Genomic DNA, 21,896 nt, shown 5'->3' with positions numbered 1-21,896 from the left:
GTGTTCTTTTTTGGCCTAGCCTTCCAAGCCTTCCATGCAACTCTGCTTCCTATTAGGATTTCTATCTACCATAGCGCACTATATCATTTCTGGCACTCACTAAGGCCCGTTTCACACATCTGGCATTTTGCCGGATCCCCGGATCCATCACACTCCAGTACAGTGTTAATTCTGTACAATGGCATCGCGGCAACCTCCGATCACGTACTGTCAGGTGACCGGAGGTTGCGGCGATGCCATTGTACTGTATTACACTGTACTGGAGTGTGATGGATCCGGCAATCCGGCGAAATGCCAGATGTGTGAAACGGGCCTAAGGGGTACTTTGCACGCTGCAACATTGCTAGCCGATTGTAGCCATGCCGAGCGCGATGGTCCCTGCCCCCGTCACAGATGCGATCTCTTGTGATAGCTGCCGTAGCGAACATTATCGCTATGGCAGCTTCACATGCACTTACCTGTCCTGCGATGTTGCTCTGGCCAGCGACCTTCCTCCTTCCTAAGGGGGCAGGTCGTGTGGCGTCACAGCGACGTCACACGGCAGACAGCCAATAGAAGCGGAGGGGCGGAGATGAGCGGGACGTAAACATCCTGCCCACCTCCTTCCTTCCTCATTGCAAGCGGGACGCAGGTAAGGAGATGTTCCTTGCTCTTCATACACAGCGATGTGTGGTGCCGCAGGAACGAGGAACAACATCGTACCTGTCGCTGCAGCTAAATTATGGAAATGACCGACACTACACAGATCACCGATATTTGACGCTTTTGCGCTCGTTTATCGGTGCTTCTAGGTTTTACACGTTGCCACGTCGTTACCAGTGCCGGATGTGCGTCACTTTCGATTTGACCCCGAAGAGATCGCAGTAGCGATGTGGCAACGTGCAAAGTACCACTAAGCCTCATACAACAATGTGATATTGTGGGACAATGTACCTCATGATGTTGCCTTGAAACTCCCATTTTTGCTCCTTAATATCTTTATGCAAGAGTGATAAAATCTATATTCTGTTACATTTAAAAAAAAAAAAAATTAAATCACTTTTTGTGATTGCTAGAATGATAGAATTTTAGTTTTTATCCCAAGGCCTCATGTAAAGTCATGATATTTGAGATGAGTAAATGTTATTGGCTGTGGTCCCACTGTGCCAGGGGGCCAAGTTCACCCTGTTCTCTTGAGCCTCTGAGGCTGAGGGTAGGCTTATGTTGGAGGATAGCCATCAGGTGCCACTCCAGAGATCTCTCGTGACTGTGGCAGCTGACCCCAGGGGTCAGTGATGAGCTCAGGTACAGAAAGGACACCTGGAATGGACGTTATAGCTGGTACAGGTATGTATGGTAGATTCTGGAAGGTATGTTAGGTTCTGGCAGGTACAGCAGGTACATCAGGTACTGGCAGGTACAATATGTACTGGCAGCTACAGTAGATACAACAGGTTCTGGTAGGTACGTGTAATCCAAAAAAAGTTATCATGTATGTGATTTCTCAATAAAGAAGACAACATTTTTTATGCAAAATTTTGGTGATGGACTTTTCTTTTTTTTCTATCTGGCAGGTATTCATCTAGTAGAGCAGATTTAGTAGGTAACAGACACAGGATATAGGGAACAGGAAATGGGACCCGACTATTACATGCTGGCACTTTAAGAGCAGAGAGGCGCACCCTAAGGCTGGTTTCACACATCTGTATTTTGCCGTGCGGCACAATCCGGTAAAAAACGGAAAGAATAGATCCGTCGTGTGTTGCCACCAGATCCGTTTTCCCCCGGATCCGCCGGATCCGGCGTAAATAGCTCATCCGACGGCCACATGGAACGCTGCTTTCAGCGTTTTTTTGTGTTTTTTTGAACTCCGCATGCTTAGTATCAGAACGGATTGTCAAAAAACGGAAGTAACGTATGGAAAAAACTGATGTGACGGATCAGTTTTTTCGCCGGATCATGCCTGATGCCAAAAAAAGATGTGTGAAACCAGCCTAAGCGTGCTCCTGGGAGTTCTGTGCAACGTATACAGGTCCTAGGAGTGACCGAGGCAAATGCCACCACTGAACGGCCAGGAGAGTGAGTTCATAAGCAACCCTACAGGGAGGAGGAAGGAGGTTTGAGCAGGGAAGCCAGGATGGGCATTACAGTAAATTTGTACAAGGCAAATTGAATTCACCAAGAATTTTACAAAAAAAAAAAATTCGTATTTTTTCCACCATAATTTTGGCCCCAATCTACACCTCCTGGCAAAAAACCTCTTCACTACTGCATCATACCACATACGGTAGTGAAGCATTTTTTTGCCAGAGGTGTAAATTGCGTGCCATAATATGGTGTAAAAAATGTTAGCACCAAATCTGCATCTCTTGGCAAAAACACAGTTTTCTGCCAGGAGAAGCAGGTCTGTGAACTCAATGAGAGTTCATTGAGGTCCTCTGAGGTCATGCTATCTGCAATCACAGGTGGAGGGCCGTGGAAACCTCCAGCTGTGGCTGCAACTAATCTCAGTGACGTCACCGCTGATCACTGAGGCTCAGTCTCTGCCTGAAGTTACATTGTGTGGTCATGTTTTATAGATGCGTGCTGTGGCTTCAGATGCAGCAGAGCTGGAATCATCGTGCGTCGTTGTGTGAATTATGTCAGTCCTGTGTCTTTTGGGAGTTAATAAAGTGGTGAAAGAGGGTGTTTTTTGTACTTTATTTCAATAAAGGATTTTTTCAGTATTTTTGTTTATTTACTATCATTTCTCATAGACACCTCCCATTACTAATTAGGGCTTAGTGGCCACTGTGAGCCTACATTAACCCCTTATTATCCCTATTGTCACCGCACCAGGTCAATCAGGAAAAGCTGGGTAAAGTGCCGGGATTGTCGCATCTAATGGATGTGACAATTCTGGGAGGCTGCAGGCTGCTATTTTTAGCCTTATGAGTTTCCTACTATTTTGATACACAGTCAACATAAGCACACGGCTGGAGGCTGCAGCCTGTGGCCATGGGCTTTATCTATGCTGGGTATCAGCAGATGGTGGGACCCTATGCCATTTTTTTAATTTATTTATTTAGTTAATTTATACCACAATATAGATGCGCAGACTGGGTCTTTGATTCCAACCAATCACAGACACTGTCTGGGGACGGGATGTGATTGTAGATAATTAGAGATGCCAGTGAGCAGATAAAGCAGTGTATATGGATGAAGGACAATCAGCGGCCCCAGAAGTACAGCCACGGGAGGAGTTACAGCCTTGGGGAGACTTGGTAAGTATATTGTGCATTAGCTCTTTTGCTTCCCTTTTTTTACAGTGATTTTCCTGGCCAATCACAACCATGCCAATACTTAACATGGCTGTGATGGGACCAGGAGTGGGTTTTCTGCAAACAAACACTTAATGAACATTGCCGATGTGGCGCCCCTGACCTGGTCAGGCACCACTGAGTACTGCACCCATGCTGGGGGCAGTGCAATACAGGTAATCCAGAAGGCTGACCGAGGTCTGACTACACAGGCGCATAGTAATCAGGTCTCCCACATCTACCTTTGAGGAACCCCTGGGGAATCCAGGAGGGGACGTGGCCTCCATGTCCACTCTAGGGGTGTGGTAGAGAGCCTGGTTGCTAGGTTGTGTAGGCAGACAGAGTAGGAAGGAGTGAGCTGAGTCTGAAGTGGTGCTCAGGGAGAGCAGACGTGAAGAAGAGACCTGAGGCTGCCACTAGTCAGACAACGTATGTGCAGTGACTACCAACGGGGGAGATCGGTCACCTGGTAGTGCCACCCGAAATCCACCCAAGGCTAGAGAGAGCAAAGAGGTGGCAGAGTAAGGGGACTGCCAGGGAGGTACCAGGCCCGAAAGTGTAACAGGTCCCAGTGCAGTGGTTTATTCAATTTTTTCTGCCAAACCTGCCAGTGGGGGCACTTCAGACCCACGCCACAACACACAGAGTCCGGAGTCACGTAGCGAAGAGAGGGCCCATAGTTCACAGGAGGCAAGCAGCCAGAGTGACCTGGTCCAGGCTACAAGAAAACGGGCCAAAAGAAGGGGAGAGAGGCATCAGCAACTTCCCTGGGCGTCCCCAGCAGGGCTTCAAGTAGGGGTCACCCCAAAACACACAGGGCTAGGAAGGCGAGTTGGTAGTCACCCTCATCAGCCAGCCGGAAGGATACCTGGTTCCAGCCTGGTTCATCCCAGCTACGCCCGGGTTACTCACCCTGCCATCAACTGTGAGTAAAAACCCTGAAAGACTGCCTGGACTGTATTTCAGTCATTCTGCGCCTTGTGGTTCCACCCTTTCAAAATGGGCCCTGGGGCCAGCCCTACTCTCGGGGGGCCACACCATCTAACTGCACCTACCAACAACCCCAGGTGTCCCTTACCCTGCAGTGGCGGTCCCCTGACCGCAATACCGAGAGTGGCATCACGAAAATCCTAAAGAGAAGGTTCCCTACCTGTGACCAGACCATCCCACGTGGAGTCCCTGAAGGTAATGCACCGACACAGCACCTGTGGGGCTTCACACCGACTTTTGAGCAAAGTATTCGTTAAGCTAAGCCCAAACAATTCTGAAGCTAGCGACTGCGAACCAAACAAGTTTGCTCATTTCTATTCATCTGTAGTCATTATTTTTATGCTATCTTTATGTTAGGTTAGGGGTTGAACTCGATGGACTTAGGTTAGCGATAAACTGAGAGGCACTTCTTATGAGTGGCACACTGGCCATTTAAGAGAAGGGCAGCAGCGCGCTCGCCCTAGCAGCACTCTCAGAGGCCCTGTGCCTGGGAGGTAGGAAGAGGAGGAAACTAACTGGAGGAAAGAAGGGACACTGGGCAGTATTGAAGGAGCCAGGCGTGGCGGTGAATGACTGCTTACCTTCTTACCTGCAGTAAAGGAGAGCAAGGAGTAAAGGGACGCAGCGCTACAAACGTAGGTTTTGTTGCAGCTATTAGGAATGTTGTAAAATGTCTTTTTGCTGATGGTTAATGTGATGTCCAGATCCACACACGTGGATTACTACTATGGCATCGCACTCTGTTCACATTGCAGAGTCCAACAGGCAACCTGGTCTCTCTTAAGTGCTCAGCTCTGCTGAGCGTCAGCTGTGTTGTTTCACTTCTCTCAGCTGTGCAGGACTTAATCCTTTTTGGAGCAGTGTGCAACTCTTCTGGGAGCCAGGTTGCTGATTTCCATCCACAGCTGGTCTCCTCCTATTTAGGGCTGGGGAGTGTAGTAGGAAATCACTGAAGATAGCTTCAGTGTAGCTCCAGCGATCCTGGTTTCAGTGGTTATTCAGTTTATAGTGAACTACAGTTGCTATTCTGCGGGGTGTGAACTTTTCCTTGTTCTGAGTTTATCCCCTACCTGTTTCTTTATTCCTCTGTACACATATTTTCCCTCTTTTGTGTTTGAGTGCAGTGTGTACGAAGTTCCATTCTCCCTTGTCTCTTTTCTGTGGGGTTTTGTTTCTGGGTTTCCTGCCAGCTCCCAGGATGAGGGAGTAAGATCAGGGCTCGGACAGGAGTCATCATCACGATGGGGGCTCGGACCTTTCTACCATCAAGCCTACCTCCGAGATAAGTTTCAGCGCAGAGTCTCTAGTCTGATGACCAGTTTAGGACCCCCTGATCCGTCAGTACATACCCCATTACATGAATTAAGAATTCTAATTTCTATTTGGGCTATAAAATGCAAATATTTTCAGACAATCCTCTTATTGGTTCATCCCTATTATTGTAGTAGGTTTTACTATCCAAGACAGATGGGTTGAGTAATTCTGGAAGGCCAGTAGTAAGGTGAAAAGATGAGCAAAGATCTATTATGGCCCAATAGCAGCCGTACGGTGCATTCGTTGCATTGCCTTTATGGTTAAACAAAAGGGTTAATCTCCCTTTAAAACCTCTCCAGTTAGTGTTTACTTTAAATGGTTTGTGCTGTCTGTGCCTGCAGTGTTCCTGGCACAAAGGTAGAGATTAAGGGTTAGGTAAAACGCACAGCACTGCTTCTCAGCTGCCAGATTTCTGCACTGGCTTCAGCTCCGGACGCAGCTATGGATTTGGGGTTCTCTTTAGCTACTTATTTCGTGCTGGTGTTGACCCTTTTATTCATACTGAATGTCCTCAAAAGTTGGAAGAAGAATCATAAAGCAAATTTTCCTCCCGGACCCAGGTGTTGGCCGCTGATTGGGAACCTACATCTTTTAGATTTGAAGAAACCTCATCACACGTATGCAGAGGTAAGGAGATTAGAAACTTGCAGAATCAAGAAAATAGAAAGGAAAAATCCTGAGATAACGTTATGTAGATATGACTATAAGTTTTTTTTTAAATTGTATGATTTATTCTTGTTTAAAAAGGATTTTCAGAACTTTAATGTGTGATTGGTGGATGGTCCTAAACTTTGATCTAACACTAATATGGAAGGGCGCAATGTCCCTGAAGCAATGGTAGCACTTATCCTTAGACTGCGCTCTTTCTTGACAGCAGAGGGGGGTGACAATTTGCAGATAGTGTGCCAAGCAGAAAGCAGCATCTGTGATCCCATGGTGTCCTGTCTGTGCACTCTCTAAATATGTCTTCCCCAGCCCAGGAGATGAGGAGATATGGTACGAATAGACCATGTTCCTGTATAGTCAGACACGGCCATTACACAGTACATTGCAGAGACATAATTATAAGATTATCTAATCACAGGAACCATTTTTTAAAAAAAAAAAAAACAACAAACTTGCGGGGAAATGTTTTACCTCACAGAAAGAACAGCTATGATCTTGTGCAGTAATTTATTTTTACTCTTTTACTTCCTCCCTGGCCCAGGAGATGTGGTATAATCAGACTAGGTCCCTGTATGGTGAGACACGGCCATTATACAGTACATAGCGGGGGCACATTTATATGATTATCTCAGCACAGGAACATTTTTAAAAAACAGTCAGGGAAATGTTTTACCTCACAGAAAGAACCAGTAATGATCCTGTGCTGTAATGTCTTTTTACTCTCTTACTTCCTCTACAGCCCAGGAGATGTGGTATGATCTGACCATGTCCTCTGTACAGTCAGACACGGCCATTACACAGTACACAGCAGGGACACATATATAAGATTATCTCAGCACAGGAACATTTTTAAAAAAACAGGCAGGAAAATGTTTTACCTCACAGAAAAAAAACAGCTATGATCCTCTGCTGTAATGTCTTTTTACTTTTTTACTTCCTCCACGGCTCAGGAGATGGGGTATGATCAGATCATGTCCCTGTACGATCAGACATGGCCATTACACAGCACATAGCAAGCGCATATTTATAAGATACTCTGAGCACAGGAACATAGGTAAAAGATTTCCCTGCATGTTTTTTTCCATATGTTCCTGGCTAGGACCAGGACCAGGCTAGGCAAGGCTTAGAGGGCATGCGACCTGCTGATCCACCCCGACTAGTGCTCAGAGGCACAATGGTGGCTGAGGATGCAGTTGTAGACATGCTACCAGTACTCCAACTCTGTCCAGGAAGGCGCAAGGTAACTTTGTTGTCAGTTGCATCCTCCTCCACCGTCTCTGTTGACCTCCTCGAGTGCCTGACTGTGGGTTGACAGAAGGTGGGATCTAGAATTTCCTCATCAATTGTTGTGTTTGCACTCCCCTCACCCTCAGACCGAGCCTCTTCTTGCCCTGACCGAATATTTAAGTTGTCATCCCAATCGGGTATCTGCGTCTCATCGTCATCAGTATGTTCCTCATTGTCTATAACAACAGGTGTTACAGTTTGTGAAAAATGGTCATCATTATGCTCAGAAACTTGGTCCTCACGGCCTGAATCAGAGTCACAAAGGTTCTGGGCATCACTGCAGACCATTTCCTGGTCTGTACTCACTGTAGCTTGGGAGCAGACCTCTGATTCCCAGGCTATAGTGTGACTGAACAGCTCTGCAGACTCAGCCATCTCAGTTCCACCATACTGTGCGGTGGATGGAGACTTCAGAGCTGGGAGAAAGCAAGTTTGATTGGGATGACAACTCAGAGGACTGGTGTTTTTTGGATGCGGTAGTTGAGGTGGCGGAGAGGGCACTTGTTGGACCACTTGAGATCCATTCAAGCATTTTCCTTTTTTGGCCATCATCTACCTTTGTTCCAGTTGTTCGTGTCCGTAAAAAAGGGAGCACATCGGATTGTCCACAGTCTATCTTTATTAACAGCAGAATAAACAACAGTAACTATCCCTGACAATGCAACTACGACCCTTAAACTGGCAGCAAAGTTTGCTAGTATAATGGCTTAGTAACAATGAGTTTGAGTGTGCAATGCAGAGGTGATGCACATAGATTTGCACCAGTGGGACACTAATGGAAGTCCAACAGCCACTTTTAGGATGCCACTAAGTTTACTCAGTGTTTGCTAGTATAATGGCTTAGTAACAATGAGCTTGAGTGTGCAAAGGGCAGGAGGCTACAGTGCCAGGGTTGTGGGTCTGGGTAGAGGAAAGGTAGCCTGCCTTTCTATCCCTCCTAATGGGGAAATGCAGCGAGGAAATCCCTGACCTTAGCTACACAGACGCTGTCATCTTGTGTAGCTGGTAAAATCTGTTTTCACGGACCTGACTGTCACCTATGGCTCTGACCCTGCCGGTACTAGCCCTTAAAAGGACTAATAGAAACTTCTATCCCTATTCTGTATAGCGCTGTGTATAGAGCGTACACAGCAGTATCGGAGACAGGAGCTACGCCAGCGGTGACTGACACCAAGACGCAGAAGAGATAATGGCGTGCTGGAGGAAAATGTCCGTTTTTATAATGCATGGACATGTGACATGGACATCCTATCACACATGCCGTTGCTTCTCTGGCTAAAAGTCCACTTAGCTGTGTGTGTGTCTGGGATTGGCTGACATGCTGGCCCGCCCCACTACACGCGCGCGCTTAGGGAAGGAAGACAAGGAAAAAAAAAAATGGCGATCGCCATTATCCATACAGCAGTGATGTGAACGCGCTGTTCCTGCACACTATACACTGAAATTTCATAATAGTGTGAGTCACAGAGTGACTTACACTATTACAGTGGAAAGTCAGCTAGTAATTAGCTGGTCTTTTTGCTGCTAGAACCGTTCTCGAATGTATCTAGAACTATCGAGCTTTAGCAAAAAGCTCGAGTTCTAGTTCGATCTAGAACAGCCCCCAAAATCACTCGAGCCTAGAACTGGAGAACCTCGAACCGCGCTCAACTCTAGTGACGTGTGGTCACTCTGTCTTTTCATCCTATTAAATGACAAGTAATTAGCCAACATTTTGCTGAGCAGAGGTCATTTCCATTGTCTGGAAGCATAAAATTGGAAGTTATCATCAGAAAATGACTTACTTTTTAAATTGTGTTGCCAGCATTTTTTTTTTATTTGCGCAATGTTTTTTTTTTTTTTACAATTTACAATGTTTATATAAATAAAAAAAAAAATTATTTTTAAATTTTTACACTGGCCACTAGCGCTTTTTAGGCTCACGTTTTCTGTCCTTTTACTAACAGTTTTCAGCAAGCTCTTTATCATCAGAGGTAGGGATACAATGACAGGTAACACTTCTATACACAAGTGATAACAGGAGTTATCAATCTTAATAGGTGTTCACAACACACCTCCTCCCCCTCCCTTCAGAATGCCCTTTTGCACAGGCTCACTGCCCACCTTACTACAAAAGACAGTCGGGATCTAACCATTTTGGCTTTGTACATGTGTTATTTCCTTAAACAAAAGGAAGTTAGAGTCTAAAAAAGCCCCAGTGGCCAATGTGAATATTGCAACATGGCTATTTTTAATACAGATTGTGATATATTAGAAAAAACACCTAATTTAAACAATAGGTAATTCTCTGAAGATAGCTTCTCTACAATAGATATGTACCATAGTTCCAAAAGAGCACAGGGTTGACAATACCCTACATGCCAAGTCTATCGATACAAATGCGAAGTATGTAAAAATGCCCAGCTACCCAAATTAGAATATACAGTATGCTTTGTTCTTTTTTCTTTGTTTAAACTTCTACTTCTTCTTGTTTAAAGCTTTCTGCAGAAAGTGTAGAGAGTTGGTGGAAAGTGAAGAAAATGACTCCATGATCATCATTGAGAATGGAGAACATAGAAGTCTTGATGAATCTGTCTTTTTTTATCTCAGTAAGGTGGAAGCAAGAAAACTATGCACCCCGCTTTACTGGAGCTCTGCAGCCCCTTTATTGCATTACTAAACCAAGATATACCTTTGTATATGCGGCTGCATCTGGTACTGCGGTCAAGCGCACAATATTTCAATGAACTTCACTGTAGTATCACGTCTACATGAACATTCTGCTATAAAGAGGCCACAGAATTGCAGCCCCTTCATTCAGAATCAGTGGTAGCACCTAGAAGAAAGAGCTTCCACCAATTGCACATAGGTGTAAAATTCCATATCCATACTCCAATATTTCAGTCCCTATTGTGCTTTGATAAGTCCATATTAACTTAGGCCATGATATATTTTTATTATTGTGTTAAAGCTTGCTAAGAAATATGGACCAGTGTTTAGCATCCAGATGGGCACAAAGAAAATGGTTGTCCTAGCCGGATATGAGACCGTAAAAGAAGCTCTTGTCAATAATGCTGAAGAGTTTGGAGAAAGAGGAGTACTTAGAATATTTGAGAGTATGGACCATGGCAAGGGTGAGTACTCTTCAGTTCATTAATAACATAGTAAACCATTCATTATATAAAAACTGTAGAAAAAGACATGAACCTCCAAAAATCATACTTTGATCTAATGACACGATTCAAAAATGTATATACAGTCAGGGCCAGAAATATTTGGACAGTGACACAAGTTTTGTTATTTTAGCTGTTTACAAAAACATGTTCAGAAATACAATTCTATATATAATATGGGCTGAAAGTGCACACTCCCAGCTGCAATATGAAAGTTTTCACATCCAAATCGGAGAAAGGGTTTAGGAATCATAGCTCTGTAATGCATAGCCTCCTCTTTTTCAAGGGACCAAAAGTAATTGGACAAGGGACTCTAAGGGCTGCAATTAACTCTGAAGGCGTCTCCCTCGTTAACCTGTAATCAATGAAGTAGTTAAAAGGTCTGGGGTTGATTACAGGTGTGTGGTTTTGCATTTGGAAGCTGTTGCTGTGACCAGACAACATGCGGTCTAAGGAACTCTCAATTGAGGTGAAGCAGAACATCCTGAGGCTGAAAAAAAAGAAAAAATCCATCAGAGACATAGCAGACATGCTTGGAGTAGCAAAATCAACAGTCGGGTACATTCTGAGAAAAAAGGAATTGACTGGTGAGCTTGGGAACTCAAAAAGGCCTGGGCGTCCACGGATGACAACAGTGGTGGATGATCGCCGCATACTTTCTTTGGTGAAGAAGAACCCGTTCACAACATCAACTGAAGTCCAGAACACTCTCAGTGAAGTAGGTGTATCTGTCTCTAAGTCAACAGTAAAGAGAAGACTCCATGAAAGTAAATACAAAGGGTTCACATCTAGATGCAAACCATTCATCAATTCCAAAAATAGACAGGCCAGAGTTAAATTTGCTGAAAAACACCTCATGAAGCCAGCTCAGTTCTGGAAAATATTCTATGGACAGATGAGACAAAGAACAACCTGTACCAGAATGATGGGAAGAAAAAAGTTTGGAGAGGAAAGGGAACGGTACATGATCCAAGGCACACCACATCCTCTGTAAAACATGGTGGAGGCAACGTGATGGCATGGGCATGCATGGCTTTCAATGGCACTGGGTCACTTGTGTTTATTGAGGACATAACAGCAGACAAGAGTAGCCGGATGAATTCTGAAGTGTACAGGGATATACTTTCAGCCCAGATTCAGCCAAATGCCGCAAAGTTGATCGGACGGCGCTTCATAGTACAGATGGACAATGACCCCAAGCATACAGCCAAAGCTACCCAGGAGTTCATGAGTGCAAAAAAGTGGAACATTCTGCAATGGCCAAGTCAATCACCAGATCTTAACCCAATTGAGCATGCATTTCACTTGCTCAAATCCAGACTTAAGACGGAAAGACCCACAAACAAGCAAGACCTGAAGGCTGCGGCTGTAAAGGCCTGGCAAAGCATTAAGAAGGAGGAAACCCAGCGTTTGGTGATGTCCATGGGTTCCAGACTTAAGGCAGTGATTGCCTCCAAAGGATTCGCAACAAAATATTGAAAATAAAAATATTTTGTTTGGGTTTGGTTTATTTGTCCAATTACTTTTGACCTCCTAAAATGTGGAGTGTTTGTAAAGAAATGTGTACAATTCCTACAATTTCTATCAGATATTTTTGTTCAAACCTTCAAATTAAATGATACAATCTGCACTTGAATTCTGTTGTAGAGGTTTCATTTCAAATCCAATGTGGTGGCATGCAGAGCCCAACTCGCGAAAATTGTGTCACTGTCCAAATATTTCTGGACCTAACTGTACCTGAACATGAGGTTCTTGGTTTTTTTGGATTTTGTGTCTGTGGGGCGGTGGGGCCTGGAGTCTTGGGGAATCTGCCTTGTACTGTAGTATGGGTGCTGTGAGGCTCTTGCTCACGTGCCCTGCTGGTGCACTGTCGTTGAGGTGGTGGTTGGCGCACAGCACCGCACCTTAAGGCACAGATTAGGGATCCATTCAGAGGTTCACCGCGACGTAGCAGTGGCTTTATACAGTCTGATCAGAATGTTAAACCAAGAACCTCATGTTCAGGTATTTAAATTTTGCCCAGCGACTTTATATCAAAGTATGATTTTTGGATCTGCAGACATGTCTTTTTTTACTACTATGTTGCAATAACATTTAGTATATAGCCACCATGCATGAACCAACACTATATGAATACCAAGTGTACTCTTACAAGTTGAAATATTGTGTGATATATTCCAGCTGATATATAGGGTGAGTCAAAAATTGGTAGGTTCTTGACTTTTCTATTCGCGCTGCAAATGATTTCTCAATTTATTCACTTGTTATCATTACTTCTCACATCATGCGATGTTTTAATTATCTGTCACCATACAGATATTGTATCTGTTGGCCAAACTGTTAACAATCTGAGAGTTAGGGGTACTTTGTGTGATGCCCTGGACTAGCCAGGTAGTCACAGACATAACACACACACAACCCCTCCCCTGGATAGTCACAGTAGCCAAACACAAAACTCTTGTTGCCTCCCTCCAGGGTCTGATGTCCACACCAAGTGGGGTGGAGCCAGGCAGTTGGCCCCACCCACCGAGGAGTTCACAGGGCTGGAGGCGGGAAAAGCAGAGAGTTGAGTTTAGAGGAGTTCAGTGAGGAGTCCAGTGGTGGACAGGAGTAGAGAGTGGAAGTGAGAGGAGAAAACACTGTGGGTGTCTGGGTCGGAGCCCAGGCACAATCAGCAAGGTTGGCAGACGGTGGTGGCCATCTGCAGGAGTGGTGGATCACCGCGGAACCGTAGGACCGGGGTCGTGCAGTGGCCCACCGGTACCGAACCGGGGAGCGGAGTGAAGCTAAGCACAAAGGCAGGGCCATCGGACCCCAACTAGGCTTGGAGCCGCCGACAAAGGTCAAATCCGAGAGTGACCGGAACCCCAGGGGTTTCCTAACACCCAAGACCCGACAGAAGGCAACAGTCCACACCGTGAGGATACACAGCCACCGCCACAGGCTAGAAATCCAAGGGCCAGCGCCTGCGGGCAAAACGGGCTCCTCCGGTACCTATACGCCGGAGAGCAGACTACCGTTGGGAAGCCATCGGAGTCAACACAGTCATACACAGGTGCAGGGAAAGACAGCCACCATTACCTGTCCGGGGAGAGCAAAGACACTGCAGCCGGCTGCGGGACCCGTCCATCTAGCCGTTTGGTTTACCAGAGACTCTGTGAATTTGTGCCTGGGTGAGTACCACAGTGCCATCCGGCACCGCACCGCGCTGCTCCCTGCAACCCTGCAAACTCCAGCCATCCAGCCTCCCCGTATCACCACCGGGCCCCAGAATCACCATCCCCTACCCACGGAGGGGGAATCAACATCCTAGCTGCTCCCTGCCATCGCTCCCGAGATCCCAGTCACCAGCAGCGGTGGTGCCTATCATCACGACGACCCATGGGTGGCGTCACGAACTATCTCCCCAAACAAACCACCCCCTTTTCACTCGCCGGGCGAGGAGCGCTGCTCGAGTGCCCGGGTCCGGCCCACCGCTTGAACCACCAAGCAGCACCCAGCAGAAGCCCCGGACCCGAGCGTAACGAGCTCGGCCCCTCCGCCCGTGACATTTGCACGTTGCGACATTGCACCTGCGATATCGTCGGGGTCAAATCGAAAGTGATGCACATCCGGCACCGGTAACGATGTTGCAACATGTAAAGCCTAGGAGAGAAGATGAACAAGCGTGAAACAGTCAAAAATCGGTGATCTGTGTCACGTCGTTCATTTTCATAATGTCGGTGCGTCCACAGATACGATGTTGTTTGTCGTTCCTGCAGCTCCACACATGGCTGTGTGTGAAGCCGCAGGAGCGACAAACATCTCCTTACCTGCGCCCAGCGTCCACCGGCAATGCGGAAGGAAGGAGCCCCTCCGCTGCTATTGGCTGGCCGCTTAGTGACGTCGCGATGACATCGCTGTGACGCTGAACGCACCTACCCCTTGAAGAAGGGATTCTTCGGCAGTCACAGCCACGTCATTGACCAGGTATGTGCGTGTGAAGCTGCCATAGCGATAATGTTCGCTACGGCAGCTATCACCGCATATCGCATGTGCGACGGGGGCGGGTACTATCGCGCTCAGCATCGCTAGCATCGGCTAGCGATGTCGCAGCTTGCAAAGTACCCCTTACAATTTTCTCCCATACATGTGGATGCTCACCATGATCAAGCATACATTTTTTTAACATGGGAAGTGGAGACTAGGCCTTTCCAGACTTCTTGTTGGTGGCCAATCTTGAGAGAGAATAGTTGGAGGTTTTGGACAATGGACACTTAATGGGTGTAGGTACTGTAAACTAATCCTATATTCCTTTTGCAGATATCATTATCGATTGTAATTTATGTATTACCATGCAGTTACAGGAATGATAGGGTATAGATTAGAGATCGTCAGATTCATTTGTGCAACTCTGGTCTATTGGTCAGATGTCTTTGGCTGCAGGATGGAAGATTTTTAAATCTTACTTTTTGGGATCTCTAGCATTTCTTGTCACTTGCTGGGCTGGCACAATGTCATTCTATGACAAGCTACAATGATAAGGTTGCCCCAGCCCTGGCTAATTAAAAGCCAAGCTGGGGATCCCGGAAGGTAAGAGATTTGATATTTGCCGCCCATCCAGCAGCCATAAACTAATGACCTTGGACCCTCAAATTGATTCACTAATTTTTAGTACAGATATTTCTACACTTATCTTGACTATGCATAACAAGTTTAATTTGTCACAAAGCAAATTTATCACGAAGGTACGACAATGAACAGTGGTCCCTCCTATTTCTGGTGTCAGGAGCTCACAGCACAGGGCTAAATACACACTTGCTCAGGTTACTACTGCTGGCTGTGCAGATTTTCCTTTTTCCAGGGATGTTAGGGTTAAGTAGATCCTTTATTCTCCTCAACTCTGAATGAAAGCTTTAGCCAGCTGTTATCTATTGCTAATTAGCTCTGCTCTAAAGCTGGGTTTACACACTGCAACATCTCAAACGACATCGCTGTAACGTCACCGGTTTTGTGACGCAATAGCGATGTTGTTTGCGATGTTGCAGTGTGTGAATCCTATCAGCGACCTGGCCCCTGCTGTGAAGTTGTAATCGTTACAAATCGTTCAGGACCATTCCTAGGTCCTTTGTTTCCCGCTGTGCAGCATGAAGTTTCAGTGTGTGAAGCCTTTTCAGCGACTTTGTTAGCAACTTCCCTTTCAAAAGGCTGCTTATCAACGTCCCCAACAACCAGCTAGGTCGCTCTGCAGGTCCGGATCGCTGTTGAGTTGTTGGCCAGGTTTGCCTGTTTGAACGCTCACCAGAGACTTAGCAGAGACTTAGGGAGGTCGCTATTGCGTCACCAAACCGGTGACGTTACAGCGATGTCCTTTGCGATGTTGCAGCGTGTAAACCCAGCTTTAAGACTTCTCTGTTAGCTCAGGTAATCACTGGTGATAGTTTCTCCTTTGCTTGCCTCTAGAGGGAGCAGCCTGTGAGCTGTAGACCAGAAAGACTTTCAGAGAACAGTTGCTGGGTGACATCTGTGTTGAGTTTTTCCCTTCCTTTAATCCTTTTTGTTTTTTCCCCTCTTGTCCATTCCAAATTATTACCTCTTATTGTTTGGAGTGCTTTGTATGATTGCTGTTTATTTTACCCCTGTCTGCCATATCCTCTCTGTGTTTTTAACCTAGAGTGGGACTAGCGTTCTTGCTGCCCTGCGCACTATACAGGGTTGAGTTCAGGGTAAGACAGGGATAGGCAGGTGATTGGCGAGGGGGTGAAAAAACCTATATAGGGATGATAGGGAATGCAGGGATCAGCCTCAGGTAAGTTTAGGAGGTGACCCTCTTCTCTTTTCCCTAGCTCCGGGGCCCACTGTTGTATTGTGTACCCTCTGTGTTGCGGTGCTCGCCGGTGGTTCCTGTGTACCCGTCAGAACCCTGGTAGTTACTGCGAGATAAAATTCAATAAACTTTTAGCAGGGTATAATTCTCTTAATGACTCGCCCACCCCAGGGCTATGGGACACCCGGTGCCGGGCCGGACTAGTCCGGTGGTAGTCAGTGGTGGCTGGGCCCGGCTCCGTGGCCCTGGTGGGTGTCAGTTGAATATGTGGCGGATGACTTTAAGTTTGTATTCGTGACGCCACCTGTGGTCTGCGGCTATTAAGCCGCCGCTGCTGTGTGAGGCCACCGGGATGATGTTATAGCAGCAATGGTGGTACTGCTCCCCACAGGTGGAGCAATGCCCGGGGCACAGTTGGTGCTTGTGGAAGTCTATGGTGCTGTGTGACTAACACGGTGCAGGGCCGACAAGCAATGAAATAAACAGGCACAAACAGTAGTCTCTTTACCTTCTCCTCTTTTACTCGGCAGAAACTTAGTCCAGGGAGACCGTCACAGATGGTAAAGATGATCCGGCCGGCCTGGAAGTGCCTGGGGTGATCTTTGGCCAGTTGAGTATGAGGCCTACTCCTTAATCTTTCTCTGCTGTTTTAGGACACTGCACTTTAGGTTTGCAATTGCCCTCTTGCTGCTGGGACTTGTTGTTCGTCCCCTTTTCTGTGTGGTAGACTGCGCAGGCCCTCTCTGGTGCTTCTCTGCTGGAGCCCACACCAGGCCCTTGGGATGCAGTTGTACCTTCAGATTGCTTCTGGGACAGGGGGCTTGCAGCTCTCCTGCCCTCCGGATTCAGCTACCAGGGATGGATTTTATGCCCTGGCAACTACAGACTCCGATGTCTGAGTCTCTGCTGTGCCTCTCTGCTCCCCTTGCTTCACTGGGCCAAGCTATCCAAGCTCTAGGTCCCAGTTTCACAAGGCAGCACTACCCTGCGTCTGCACTCTTTTACTCCTGTCTCCAGACTAACCACTACTTCCTCCCTTCAGCCAGACTTAAGGAATCCTCCCTGAAGTTCCAGGTTCAGAGCTCCCTCTGCTGGCCGGAGGGAGAATTGTGTTGAGTGTTAACTTACTGGCCAATAGATCTCCCAATTACCTCCAGGCTCAGCATTAACCCTTTGGGAGGGCAATGCTGTTGTGGCGACCAGGTCCTGGGGCGCCACACTCCCCCTTAGTTAAATTCAGTACTCCCGGACTGTAGAAACAAACATGACATGTTAGAACATTTCATCCCATTATGGGAGGCGCAAATACTTTAACGTTACAAACTTAAACATTACTATAAGAGTCCAGTGTGGCTCCCTGCCGGGTGTCCATTACACTGCTCCATGGGGGACCCGCCGCGATCAAACCCCCAACGTAGGCTCTGGGCGTGCGTCAGAGCATTGATGACCCCACTCTATGCACGCCGGACGGGTTTTTCTTCAGGGGTGTCGAGCACACTGGTGCTAACTATGAACAATTTAGGTGTTGGCCACCCATAGTCCAGTGGCCCAATTGTCCATTTTCGCAATCAAAAAAAAAAAGAAAAACATTTTGTACACAACCTTACAGACATTTTGCATAACTATGTACATTCTAATAAATACTCCTTCTTTTTCCTTATACAGTTGACTCTCTATACCTTGGAGGGGGTTGTCCCCGAGTGCTGCGCTGGGACCTACGTAGCTCTGGTGTTTGCCCCTGACTACGTGGTGCGTCTTCTATCTCAGCACTACAGGTGGGCCTAACCCCAATAGGTAAGCGTGATGGTTGCCTTTGTGGGCTAAGAGTCGCCAAGGGTATGACAGGTTCACCACTGACAGGGGGTTGATCCTCCTGTTCCACTGCTGGCGTGTCATCTCGTGCTGGCGCGGACGGTTCTTTAGGTGGATCCGGAACCTTTTCTGTTTCTGGCTCGACCAACTGTGGAAACGTCAAAACTGGTACCACTATAGCATTGTTTATTCGGGTCCAAGTTTTGGGGAACTTTCCAAGGATGGTTTGAATCATCTCCCCTTCTTTCTCTTGACTTTGGGGACTTCCTTGTACTCCTTCCATTTCTCTTTGGATTCTGCATCGTTCAGGGCACGCTTTCAGGCGGTCTCGGGAAATTGCTTGATAGGTCTTGCCTTCATCCTTGCTTATGAGGCATACCTTACTATTGTCAAAGTTGGAGGGGATAATGGTGTAGGGCTCGTTTTCCCACTGATCATCCAATTTATGCGTCCTCCGCTTCTTCTTGAGGACTTGTTCTCCAGGTGCTAAGGGAGTTGCTGGGGCTGTTTGATTGTAATGCTGCTCTTGTCTCGTTCTTGCTTGAGACAGGCTCCTCTCTACGCACTCCTGGACCTTACGGTACCGCTGCTGCCGTTCTGTATCCCAATCCTCTATTTCTTGAACCGCCTCAGGCGACACAGTCCCCATCTCAAAGTCTACAGGCAACTTGCCAGGCCTGGCTCGCATCAGGTAAGCGGGGCTGCAGTTGGTCGAATTCACTGGGATATGGTTGTACAGGTCTACCAGATCTGGCAACCTTTCTGGCCATTGGTTCCTTTCCTCCAGCGGTAGGGTCTTCAGCATATCAATAACCACATGGTTCATTTTCTCGCACAGTCCATTGGTTTGGGGGTGGTACGGTGTGGTTCGGATTTTCTTACAACCGTACATGTTACAGAACTCTTGGAACACTTCAGCCTCGAATGCAGGACCCTGATCAGTCAGTACCCTTTCCGGATAGCCGTGAGGTCGACAAAAGGATGCCTGGAACGCTCTAGCTGCTGTCCTGGCTGTCTGGTCCTTCACAGGCACTACTACCAGGAAACGAGAGTAATGGTCCACAATGGTGAGGGCGTACACATAGCCTGACCGGCTTGGTGTTAGCTTAACGTGGTCCAGGGCCACCAACTCCAGGGGCTGCTTCGTGACAATTGGCTGTAGGGGAGACCTTTGGCTGGCATCATCCTTCCGCCTCAGGTTACACGGGCCACAGTCTCGGCACCACTTCTCGATCATCTTTCTCATGTGCACCCAATAGAACCGATCACGGAGTAGGGCCTCCAACTTCTTCCACCCGAAGTGTCCTGCGTTATCATGATACGCTGCTAGGACCATTGGAGCATCCCTCTGCGGAACCACTATCTGCCAGACAAGTTCATTTGTTCGCCAGTTGACATATCTCTTGCAGAGCTTGCCTTGGTAGGTGAACAGTCGTCCCCTCTCCTTCCACAGCTGCTGGGCTTCCTCTGGAGCGTCTGGGCCAAGATGGGTCTCAGCTTGCGCTAGCTTCTCTTTGACCAATCGCACGGCCGGGTCACCATTCTGTGTTTCTTCCCAATTATGGTGGAGTAATGGGTTGACCGAGACCTCGTGCTGGCTTGAGCGCTTCACTCCCACAGCATGCTCACACTGGGAAACACCTTGGTGATGGAAAGCCGGTAACTCTATCTCTTCGAGTTCATCCAGGTCTTCCCCAGACTCGGGTAAGTGAGGCATTCTGGACAGCGCATCAGCATTGTTATTCTTCTTGCCAGCCCGATACTTGATGGTAAAGTCAAAGTTAGACAGCCGGGCCATCCATCGCTGTTCCATCGCACCTAACTTGGCTGTTGCCAGGTGTGTCAACGGATTGTTGTCCGTGAAGATGGTGAACTTGGCCGATGCCAGATAGTGCTTGAAGCGTTCAGTCACTGCCCAAACAATAGCGAGGAACTCCAGCTTGAAGGAACTGTAGTTTTCTGGATTCCTTTCTGTGGGCCGAAGCTTCCTACTGGCGTACGCTATCACCCTCTCTCTGCCTCCCTGTACCTGGGACAGAACTGCTCCCAGTCCCACGTTGCTGGCGTCTGTATACAGTACAAACGGTTGGCTGTAGTCAGGGTAGGCCAGAATTTCTTCTCCCGTGAGAGCCCCTTTCAGCCGGACAAAGGATGTTTCCAGTTGGCTGCTCCATTCAAATGGAGGGCTCTGCTTCTTAGCCTGCTTTGGCTGGCCCACCAGGAGATCTTGAAGGGGCGCTGCTATCTTGGTGAAACCATCAATGAACCTTCGGTAGTAGCCCACCAGTCCAAGGAACTGCCGCACCTCCTTCACTGTGGTGGGTCTTGGCCAGTCCTTGATTACAGTGACTTTCTCCGGATCAGGTGCCACACCTTCTGCGCTGACCACATGACCCAGGTACTGTACCTTTGGCTTCAAGAGGTGACATTTGGACGGCTTGATCTTCAGGCCATATTTCGACAAGGACTCAAACACTTCTGCTAAGTGCTTCAGGTGGTCCTCATAAGTCTTGGAGTAGACTATGACGTCATCCAGGTACAACAGCACGGTTTCAAAGTTGTGGTGGCCCAAGCAGCACTCCATCAACCTTTGGAATGTCCCTGGGGCGTTGCAGAGCCCGAATGGCATACAATTGAACTCACAGAGGCCCATTGGTGTCGTGAATGCAGTCTTCTCCTTGTCCGCCTCTGCCACGGGAACCTGCCAATACCCACTGGTGAGATCCAAGGTGGAGAAATAGTTAGCTGACTTTAAGGCTGTTAGTGACTCCTCTATTCTGGGCAGTGGATAAGCATCTTTATGTGTAATGCGGTTAATTTGCCTGTAATCTACACACATTCTCATCGTACCATCTTTTTTCTTTACGAGCACTAGTGGAGCTGCCCAGGGGCTACAACTATCTCTGATGACCCCAGCCTCCTTCATTTCCCGTAACATTTCCTTGGCACACTGATACTGTGCGGGGGGTACAGGGCGGTATCTCTCTTTAATGGGATGATGATCACCCGTGGGGATTTGATGTTTAACCCCTTTCACCTGCCCAAAATCTAGGGGGTGTTTGCTGAAGACCCGCTCGTACTCCTGTACCACCCGGTAAACCCCATGCTTTTGGTGCGAGGGGGTGGAGTCGGTGCCTACATGTAATTTTTGGCACCAGTCTTCCGGCTGCCCCTTGGAGCCATTGTCTTCCGCCTGGTCGGACGGGATCAAGGGTTCCACTGCTTTAATGGTATTGTTGCTGACAGTGTACAGTTTTGCTACAGTGGCGTACCGGGGCAATTTGGCCTCCTCCTCCCCACAATTCAAGACACGGACGGGCACTCTCCCCTTGCGGACGTCCGCTACCCCTCTGGCTATCAGGACTCCAGGCCTACTGTCTGAATACACCGGTTCTACCAAGGCATGGTAATCCTGACCCTTGAGGCCTATTGCTGCCCGACACCATATCAACATTTCACTTCTTGGGGGTATTACAATGGGGAGGGGGTCACTTACCCTCACACTGCCAATTTCTCCTCCGGCCAGCTCTACCTGCTGCCTCCTCATCAGGGCTCTGATCTCCCTCTGTAGGGCACGCTGCTGCCCGGAGC

General features: G+C 47.6%; 1 protein-coding gene across 1 annotated transcript in view; it reads left to right on the top strand.

The window, feature by feature from the left end:
- The window catches only part of LOC142297395 (uncharacterized), a 189,319-nt gene that overhangs the window by 104,400 nt on the left and 63,023 nt on the right, over positions 1-21,896 (top strand). The window contains 2 exon segments of the mRNA XM_075341621.1: positions 5,958-6,209; positions 10,486-10,648. Coding sequence (XP_075197736.1) covers positions 5,958-6,209; positions 10,486-10,648 — 415 coding nt within the window.

This window comes from Anomaloglossus baeobatrachus, chromosome 3 (assembly GCF_048569485.1).
Source record: "Anomaloglossus baeobatrachus isolate aAnoBae1 chromosome 3, aAnoBae1.hap1, whole genome shotgun sequence".
Lineage (NCBI taxonomy): Eukaryota > Metazoa > Chordata > Amphibia > Anura > Aromobatidae > Anomaloglossus > Anomaloglossus baeobatrachus.
The sequence above is the reverse complement of the archived record's forward strand: the minus strand, read 5'-3'. Positions and strand labels throughout refer to the sequence as shown.